This window comes from Camelina sativa, chromosome 17 (assembly GCF_000633955.1).
Source record: "Camelina sativa cultivar DH55 chromosome 17, Cs, whole genome shotgun sequence".
Taxonomy (NCBI): Eukaryota; Viridiplantae; Streptophyta; class Magnoliopsida; order Brassicales; family Brassicaceae; genus Camelina; species Camelina sativa.
The window spans coordinates 18,553,595-18,563,717 of NC_025701.1; the positions used below are offsets into that span (position 1 = coordinate 18,553,595).

Below are 10,123 nucleotides of genomic sequence, written 5' to 3' on the forward strand. Positions count from 1 at the left end.
TTGTAATAGATTATTTTATTATAGAAAATTATGTATTTTAACCAAATAGGAAACTGAATATAAATATTCAAAGAGAGACCTACTACTCAGTCAAAAATTTTGTTTCATTACAATTTTTTTCGTAAATCGAATAATTTTTATTTGCGATAAAATTTCAAATCATAGCATATGCAAAAAATGGATGATATGATGATTTGTTTATTTCACAGAAATATAATCATATGCAGATAAGAGGTGAAATATAATAAGTAATGACAAAGTAATATGGTAAGTTAGATTCTAAATCTTATATATTTATTTTGATTGAATATATATATTTTTGAAATTAATAATGTAATTTCATTTTTTCACATAATTAAATTATTTAAATTAATACTTGAAATTTTTATGTGTATTGACTATTATTAATTTATTTTATAAAATTTATATTTTTAATGATATTGTGATGTAAAACCCCATAGAATTTTTTTTGTTTAAAGCAATTGAAGATGTGATGCAATTCTCCATTTTAAAAAGAACAAATTTTGTTAGTTTGAAATGTGATATACAGCATTAATTTCTTTTTGATATTTTTTGGAAATATATCAATAGGTGATCAATTTAATGGATTTTAATATCTTATTTACGATGTATTTTTGAAATGATGTCAATACATGGTATAAAGTTATTATAAAGTTATTATAAGAATGTATTTGGGCTTATAAATATTTTTTCTTATTACTATTAATTGATCAATTTTTTTTGTGGCAATGCATATGTTGTTTGTAGTGTTATATATGTAAAAGAAACCGTTACAAATAAACGCGGCAAAATACAAAAAACGGTTGATAAAATAACGTCTATAACTTTTTTCCGCAAAACGAAAGAAAACCGTTACAAATTTTTACGCGCGAAAAATTTAAAAGTTATTAGAAAATTATATATTCAATTCGTTATAGTAACAAAAAATGATCTCCAAAATAGTATTATTTAAAAACTTCTAAGATATCCTCAACTATTAAAAAATCTGTTTCAACTTGCCATACAACAAAACCTTTTTATTCACCTTATAATAAAGTGAATACTATGTAGATCTCTATGCAATGAAAATACTAATTTTCTATTGTCCATAGTTATCCCTCCAGTCTAAAAGCTCCTTACTACCCATCGATTTCACAATCTTATCAATCATGGTCCGTCAATACACACTTTCTAGTGTATTTTTTTCAATAATTTTATAATTCTTTTTTCTCCCGTTACGTTAATTTTTTAATTATTTTATTCTCCTCATGATAATATTATTCCATTATTGTATTCGACCATATCTATCACCTTTGTATTGACCGACTCTACAAGTAAATGTCACGACCCAATCAGATATCGACTTTGACTTTTATTAAATGACCGGCTCGTCGTTTTAATGAAACCCCACATGATTTGCTTTTCGTCCAAGCAAATTTTTTTGGGTTAGAGAAAAAGAAAGAGGAAAAAAAAAAAAAAAAAAAAAACTTCAGGAACAGCCGACTTAAGATTTTCTTCTTCCATCTTCTTTTTTCAATATCGCCGATTCATATATAAATGACTCGTCTCCTTCGATTTAGTCTCTTCTTCTTCTTCATCATCGCCGGTTTAGGGTTTTCATCTCTATAAGCAAAACAAAATCTTATCCTTTCTTCTTCGTCTTCTTCTCTCTCCCTCTCTGTTAATTTTCTTGTTTAGCTTTTTGCTTTGAGAACCCTTGCCTCAGCGATCGATCTGAAAAAAAAGAAGGTCGGTTAGCTTATTTCTCTTATGAATTCTTCGCATGCGATTATTCCAACTTCATCTCGTATTGGTTTTCTTTTTTTTGAAGTCGGTTGTTGTAGATCGGGTTAGATTCGTATGGTTTTGAGTTGTTTTGTTTGGATTTTTGGATTGTTTGTGTGAGTTTTGGCCACGATCTGCGTTTTGTTTTTGATGAAATGAAACTGTTATTGACTTGTTGCGATTTATTGATTTTGTGAAGAAGGCACAGAGATTTTTTTTGGATTGAGAGTTTTTTTATTGGTTGATAAAATGAATTGACCAGTTTTAAATTTGTGTTTTGCAGGAACTCTTATCTTGCCGGCGGCTGTAAAAAAAAAAAAAAAACTGATTTAGGACGGTGGCATTTCTTCTCTGATTGTGTTTATTTTTATGACAGAGAAGATGATGAACACTTGTATCTATCAGGCTTTAACTGTTACAGTTGGGTGAGTATTTTTAAGCTTTATAGCTTTAGGTTTTACTGTGTTTTGTCTATCTCTAGGTTTGTGATTGAGTTTTGATTTGGTTTGTTGCTGTGTCTTTTTTGCAGTGTTTTCTGATGCTGTCGGCAAGAATCTATCTTTAGGACTGCTAGGGACTTACTTAGAGGCTACACAGTTGACTTTTTCTTACAAGGTTATAGGTTTAGTATCGTTGTTAATATATAGAAATGGAAGCCAAGATCGCCAAGGTGTTGGATAGTAGGTGTGAAAATGGGTTCGGGAAGAAGAGGAAGCGCGCAGCAACCTGTGCTGCATATGTTACTGGAGTTTCATGTGCACAGCTGCAACATGTTCCTCCACCGAATGGGCAGAGTCAGGTTCCTGACAAGAGAAGGAAACTGGAAGGTGAAAACAAGCTTAGTGCTTATGAGAATCGCTCTGGGAAGTCACTGGTCAGATACTACTCTTATTTTAAGAAGACTGGAGCTGCGAAACGTGTTATGATCTATGAGAATGGTGAATGGATTGATTTGCCTGAGCATATTATCTGCGCCATCCGAAATGAATTAGATGAAAAGAGAGCAGCGATTGAGTTCGAGTTGTGTGGTCACAGTTACATTTTGGACTTCTTGCATATGCACAGACTCGATTTGGAAACAGGTGCTAAAACCCCTCTTGCATGGATTGACATTGGGGGCAAATGCTTTTTCCCTGAGATTTACGAGAGTGATGAAAGGACCAATTGTTGCCATCATAACCGTGTGGAAGATCCAAAACAGTATGCTCCACAAGATATCAAACTGTGCCTTGAGATTGATGTTAATGGTGGCGAGCCTCCAAGGTTGAACTTGGAGGAGTGCAGTGATGAGTCTGGTGATAATATGGACGATGTTCCATGTGCTCAACGATCCTCAAACGAGCACTATGACGAGGCAACAGAGGATAGCTGCAGTCGCAAGCTTGGAGCTGCTGCTTCGAAATGGGATGAGACTGATGCTATAGTCTCTGGTGCAAAGCCTACTGGAACCGAAGTACTTGATAAAGATGCAGTTAAAAAAATGTTTGCTGTAGGCACAGCTTCTCTAGGGCACGTTGTAGTGCTGGATGTGGGACGTTTTTCCAGTGAGATTGCCAAAGCTCGTCTAGCGCTTTTCCAGAAGCAGGTTGAGATCACCAAGAAACATAGAGGTGATGCAAACGTTAGGTACGCCTGGCTTCCTGCAAAGAGGGAAGTTCTATCGGCAATTATGATGCAAGGACTTGGAGTTGGTGGAGCATTTATTAGAAAGTCCATCTATGGTGTTGGGATCCATTTAACTGCTGCAGACTGCCCTTATTTCAGGTATATTCTTGATCTCTATCGCTGAATTTGTCTCGGTATTCATTTGTTTTTCCATGTATATTACCTTCCTCTCTGCTATAGGTACTTAGGTTGCCAAGTACTAACAGTGAACTTGTTTTCAGTGCTAGATATTGTGATATTGACGAAAACGGTGTACGTTACATGTTTTTATGCCGTGTAATAATGGGGAATATGGAGCATCTTCGTGGTGATAAAGCGCAATTCTTTTCTGGTGGAGAAGAATACGACAATGGAGTTGATGATGTCGAGAACCCGAAGAATTACATAGTCTGGAACATCAATATGAACACTCATATCTTTCCGGAGTTTGTTGTTAGGTTCAAGCTGTCTGTTCCCCCCATTGCTGAAGGTGATTAGTTTGTTCTTTTTTGTTCCTCACATATTAAATATCCCACATTCAAATCAACTGATGACGCATTGAAAGGGACACAGCTTAGAGATCTGGCTGAAGCTCAGGTCTCAACTGATAAATTTTAGATAAAAAGGATCCTTATGTGATGATAAACCTAACGACCTCCGGTGTTATAACACATTTGGGTTTCAAGAGACACGTCTCTGATTCATCATCCGGGGGTCGGATGAGATATCCACGCCTTAATGGGTATTTCTATCCATCAAATTCTGTTTTGTGTAGTATTAGAAGTCGATGACATACACTGGTTTCTGCAGGAAATTTGGTTGCTAAGCGTGATAACTCAGGGGTCACTTTGGAAGGACCTAAGGATCTTCCTCCGCAGTTAGGGTCAAACGTGAGTTTTTAGTTATTTAGTTTTTCTTTGTATAATCTCTCTTTAGTAAGAGAGTGATTCAACAACTATACTTTTGTTGTGTGTTTTTAAAAAAGCAGGCAGCTGGAGGTTCAGGGAGCGCAAACAGTGTCGGTTCAAGTACTACTACACCCAAATCTCCATGGATGCCTTTTCCTACTCTGTTTGCAGCAATCTCACATAAGGTTGCAGAGAAGGACATGTCGTTGATCAATGCTGACTATCAACAACTGAGGGTATAGTAAAAACTGATTCTGAGAGTTTGTTATGTATATATGATTTTGATAATTGCGTGAGCTGAAATATTTAAGAAATCTGTTGTGCAGGAAAAGAAGATGACGAGAGCAGATTTTGTGAGGAAACTGAGGGTGATCGTAGGAGATAATCTGCTTAGGTCCACCATAACAACGCTTCAAAACCAGGTAAGTTAGTTGTAGAGATCTTGTGAATGGTAAGTTTACAATAATGTTTACAAGCAAATGCTCACAAAACGTTTTTTGGTTTGACTTCAGCCAAAGTTGGGGAAAGAGATTCCTGGAAGCATCAGAGACCATGAAGAAGGTGCAGGTGGGTTGTAAGTATAAAAGAGGATGATGACGAATATCAAAAGGAAGCTGCTTTCTAATCTACCCGCCTTTGTAGTTCTCCTTTTGACTTTTTCTAATTTTAGACTTTTGGTTTTGGGTCGCGGTCGTGGGTAGGGCTTAATGTGTCGACTTTTCTGTCGTGAACAATCGTATTATATAAGACAGTGATGTCGTTGGGTCTTTGTTTTTCTTTAGCTGCAAACATTGTTGTGGAAGTCTTTGAATTGACTAAAGTTTGGTCGTTGAATAGTATCGCGTGAAACTTCTCTTCACTATATTTCACCTTTTTTGTTCGTTGCAAAATTAAAACGTGCTGCTGAATGAGTAATAATTTACTTCCTGACGAAATGATTCTGTAATCTTGGGGATCTTTTGGATAGAGACGTCTTCCCAAGCTTGCTACTGCTGGTCTCCTTTTACATTCTGTTCTAGTTCTAGAGGCCAATCAAGATACTGTGAAACCATGAGAAGCTTGGCCTCTGCTGATGAGACGCCAGCAGATATCTCTATATTCTGAGGTCTAATGTGAATATTAGAGAACAAGACCTGTTCCTGTGTGGTGATGGAAATGGTCAGTTTGGGATCCCTTTCTTTGTTTGGCACCAAAATGGAATCTGATCTGAGTTGTTCACCCAAAAGTACAATGGTTCCGACTGGTTTCTTTTCATGATTATATCCTGAAGGATTCGTTATTTCTTTGTTTTGTGAGGTCATTACATAAGCTTTTTAATCAATGCCCAACTGAGGTATTGACGTTTGGGGCCAAATCTTGCATAAAGAGGCTTAGCAGGAAAGGCACCATGTTATCTTCCACTGTATCTTCACATGGCAAGCTCACCTTCATAAGATTCATGGCCTATCATCGACAGCAACAGCTATACCTTTATCTTGTTGGGCTCCGACCAGGGAATTTGGCGCAGATCCAAGCCCAACGCTCTATATGCTAGTGAACCAAGCTAAGCATTCTCCTCTAGACCAGATCATGAGACTCCATGCATGAGTGGACTATGAGAGCGACCATCCACAGTAGCAAAGCCAGTAGACAGGAAGTTCCGACCTGCTCGTGAAAAGTCTCTATCGACTTCTGGACTTCTCCCAGTTGTTAGATAATTCCAAGACTTGGAGACAAAGTAATCTCCTTCTAGAAGATGTTAGAAGATATAAAAAATAGGAAATACAAATATAGTCTAAATATTATAAGTTTTGTAAGTTTTCCTATTCCATATAGATTTAGGAGTTGCTAAGATCTATATAAATAAGAGGTCATGGAGAGGTGTTCCATAAGACCTAAGAGAGAAAGAGATTTAGTTTTGAGAAGTTTTTATCTTTAATCTTTCAAGTTCATAGTTCTTTTGATTTGAATTGGTATCAGAGCTTGTGTAGAAGACTCGATCAAGAAGACGGTGGTTGAAGAAGCTTCGTCGCCAAGCATGGGAGACAATAATCCACCACGAACCAAGGACCTTGGATCACCCTCGATCCATTGTCCGATGCTAACATCAACAAACTACACAGTTTGGGCGATGCGTATGAAGATCACGCTTCGAGTCAGCGAGGTGTGGGACACAATAGAACCAAGATCCACCGACGTAAAGATGAACGATGTGGCGATAACTCTATTGTTCTAATCGATTCATGAGATGCTGATTTTGCAGATCGGAGAGCAAAACTCAGCCAAAAACCTGTGGGAAGCCATCAAGTCTCGTCACCAGGGAGCAGACCGGGTGAAAGAAGCAAGACTTCAAACTCTAAAAGCAGAGCTAGATCGGGTAACGATGGGAGATTCAAAGTCGGTATATGAGTATGCAGGGAAGATGTCTAACTCGCCGCTCAATCAGCTTCCCTAGGAGAAACGATCGATGAAACAAAACTTGTGAAGAAGCTTTTATCAGGACTTCCAAGAGAAAAATTTATTCACATCGTAGCATCTCTTGAACAAGTCCTCAACTTAAACACAACAAGCTTCAAAGATATAGTAGGAAGGATAAAAGCTTATGAAGAACGAGTTGGGAAAGAGACCTTGAGTGAGGATCAAGGAAAACTCATGTTCTCAAACACCAATAACCGTGGAGGGTATGGTGGATTTCGACGAGGATTCAGAGGCAGAGACGGTACCGGAAGAGGAAGCTTCGGTAGAGGTAGAGGACGAGGCCGAGGAAGATTTAACGGTCATAATCAAGGAGGAGAAACCTCAGAGAAGGACCAAAAGAAGAAAGATCTTTCCAAAGTGATATGCTGGAGATGTGACAAGTCGGGTCACTATGCTTCAAGATGTCCCGATAAGCCTCTGCAACACCAAGAAACAAACCTAAACGAGACTCAAGAAGCTGAAGCTCTCTACGTTCATGAAGTGGTGTTCTTGAACGAAGATAAAAGTGTTTCCTAATAAATACGATGCCAACACTGCTAGTGTTTGGTATCTCAACAACGGCGCAAGCAACCATATGACGGATAACAAAGAGTTTTTCTCAAGCTTAGACGAAAACATCAAGGGGCAAGTAAAGTATGGTGATGGGTTGTATGTAAACATTATCGGGAAAGGATCAATTGTCTTTATGAGCAAGTCGGGTGAAGAAGAGCTCTTAAAGAAATCTATTACATACCGGATTTAAAACACAACATCATCAGCCTTAGACAAGCAACGAAGAATGGATGTGAAGCGAACATGAAGGGAAACACTTTGACATTAAGGGATTCGTACGGCAGACTACTAGTTCAAGTTGTAAAGTCGCCAAACCGCCTCTACAAAACGCCGTTGGAGATCAGTTTTCCGAAGTGTCTCTCAATTCAAGAAGACGAAGGTACATGTACTTGGCATGCTCGGCTGGGTCATATAAGTGTTGGTGTCATGAACAATATGGTGAGAAAATATATGGTCGTAGGAATGCCACAAGTATTACATGAGATGAACATATGTGATGCATGTCTAGCCGGGAAACAAACACGACACACATTCCCAATCAAAGCCACTTACCGTGCAACACAAGTGTTAGAGTTGGTTCACGGAGATCTGTGCGGACCAATATCACCACCAACACTGGCAAACGACAATACATGTTCGTTTTGATAGATGACTTCTCGAGATATATGTGGACAATGTTGTTAAAGGAGAAGAGTGAAGCGTTCGATCGGTTCAAAAGGTTTAAAGAGTTTGTGGAGAAGCAAACCGGCAAGGACATTAAAACCTTTCGTACCGATAGAGGAGGAGAGCTCACTTCTACTGAATTCAATCGATTTTGCAAAGAGAATGGAGTCTCTAGACACGTAACCGCACCATATATGCCACAACAAAATGGTGTAGTTGAGAGAAGAAATCGAACATTAATGGAGATGACAAGAAGCTTGCTTAAAGGAATGCAAGTTCTGAATGATATGTGGGGAGAAGCCGTACGTCATTTAACCTATCTTATCAACCGAGTTCCAAAAAAAGCATTACAAGGTCAAACACCGTATGAGAGCTTATGGTCCAAGAAACCCAACATCGAACACTTAAAGGGTTTTTGGATGTGTAGCTCATGTCAAGATCACGGGACCGCATTTAAAAAAGCTAGATGATCGGTCAAGAAGTGTGATTAATCTCGGAACAAAATCAGGTTCCAAGGCATACCGTCTCTATGATCCGCTTACAAGGAAGATAACGGTAAGTAGAGATGTGATTTTTGACGAGAGAAAAGCTTGGAACTGGTCTCCTCCCAAAGAAATTGATGAAGCACCAGGAATGTTCAAGCTCTCTCATGGAGGATTCATAGAAAATGGAGATGCATATGGGAATAATGAAGACAATGATTATCACGATCCAGATCAAGACCCTATGAACCAAGAGGAGGAAAAAGCAGAACACGGTGACAATGGCGTGAACCATGGAGCTGAAAACCAACAAGTGACAACGAGATATGGTCGTACCATACGACGACCAGCTTATCTTAATGATTATGTGTTACTTGCAGAACAAGAAAGTGGAAGGTTGTTGCTTACGATCGATGGAGAACCAGAAAACTTTCTTGAAGCTGAACATCAACAAGAATGGATTGATGCAATGAAAGCTGAGTTAGTTTCAAATGTAAAAAACGAGACGTAGGAGCTCATCGTTAAACCGGTTGGTGTGAAGCCCATAGGACTGAAGTGGATCTACAAGATCAAGAGAAAGGCGGATGGAACGGTGAGAAAATTCAAGGCAAGACTTGTGGCGAAAGGCTATGTACAACAACAAGGGATAGATTTCGAAGAAGCTTTCGCTCCGGTAGCAAGGCTAGAGACTATACGGCTCCTAATAGCTATCGCAGCCACAAGTGGATGGGAAATACATCACCTAGACGTCAAAACCGTTTTCTTTAACGGTGAAATAAAGGAGTTAGTTTATGTAACGCAACCTGAAGGCTTCGAGAAGAAGAGAAAAGAAGATCGAGTATATAGACTTTGTAAGGCACTATACGCTCTACGACAAGCCCCAAGAGCATGGGATACAAAACTCGATCAAGTTCTAAAGGAGATGAACTTTAAGAGGTGTGTCAAGGAGCCATCGGTATATCTCAAGAAGAACGAGAAAGAAATCTTGATAGTGGCAATCTATGTTGATGATCTGTTCGTAATGGGAACTTCACAGAAGGTTATTGAACAATTCAAGGAAGATATGTCAAGGAAATTTGAGATGTCGGATCTAGGCAAGTTAACATACTATCTCGGTATCAAAGTAATTCAAGGAGAAGATGGGATCATGATAAAACAAGAAGGTTACGCACATGGGATCCTTAATGATACTAAGATGGAATCGTGTAATTTGACTCATGTGCCGATGGAGTCAAACTTGAAGCTCTCCAAAGCAGAATACGAAACTGAGATCGATGCAACAGGTTATAGAAGAGCTATAGGATGTCTGAGATACCTTCTTCACACAAGACCGGACTTAGCATTCGCAGTTGGAGTTCTAAGCCGATACATGCAAAGCCCGAGAGAGTCACATGGAAAAGCTCTCAAGCACGTGTTAAGATATGTGAAAGGTACGACTAACCTTGGTTAGCATTTTAGAAAAGACGGATCAAAGAGGGTGATAGGATATAGTGATAGTAGTCACAATATCGATGTCGATGATGGGAGAAGTACATCAGGTCATAGGTTCTACTTCGGTTCATCGCCAATCACTTGGACATCACAAAAGCAACCCACCGTCGCTTTATCCTCATGTGAAGCAGAGTTTATGGC

The 10,123-nt window shown here is 38.6% G+C and overlaps 1 protein-coding gene across 3 annotated transcripts; it reads left to right on the top strand.

Moving 5' to 3' along the window:
* LOC104757594 (inactive poly [ADP-ribose] polymerase RCD1) lies at window positions 1,464-5,171 on the top strand. Of its 3 annotated transcripts, none has more exons than XM_010480343.2 (8): window positions 1,464-1,749; window positions 2,069-2,210; window positions 2,315-3,549; window positions 3,672-3,919; window positions 4,240-4,319; window positions 4,415-4,573; window positions 4,664-4,759; window positions 4,850-5,171. In XM_010480343.2, exons 3-8 carry the CDS (start codon window positions 2,435-2,437, stop codon window positions 4,913-4,915), a joined length of 1,764 nt encoding a protein of 587 aa, XP_010478645.1. In that variant the 5' UTR covers window positions 1,464-1,749; window positions 2,069-2,210; window positions 2,315-2,434; the 3' UTR covers window positions 4,916-5,171. The 3 variants fall into 3 exon arrangements, with proteins under 3 accessions (XP_010478645.1, XP_010478646.1, XP_019095159.1); XM_010480344.2 differs by having other exon boundaries at window positions 4,418-4,573; XM_019239614.1 differs by lacking the exons at window positions 4,240-4,319; window positions 4,415-4,573; window positions 4,664-4,759; window positions 4,850-5,171 and adding an exon at window positions 4,003-4,233.

Coding starts and splice junctions, on each gene's coding strand:
- LOC104757594 (XM_010480343.2), top strand. CDS start 2,435: ATGGAAGCCAAGATCGCCAAGGTGTTGGATAGTAGGTGTGAAAATGGG. Junction 4,320..4,414: donor CTCCGCAGTTAGGGTCAAAC/GTGAGTTTTTAG, acceptor TTTTTAAAAAAG/CAGGCAGCTGGAGGTTCAGG. Junction 4,574..4,663: donor CTGACTATCAACAACTGAGG/GTATAGTAAAAA, acceptor TCTGTTGTGCAG/GAAAAGAAGATGACGAGAGC.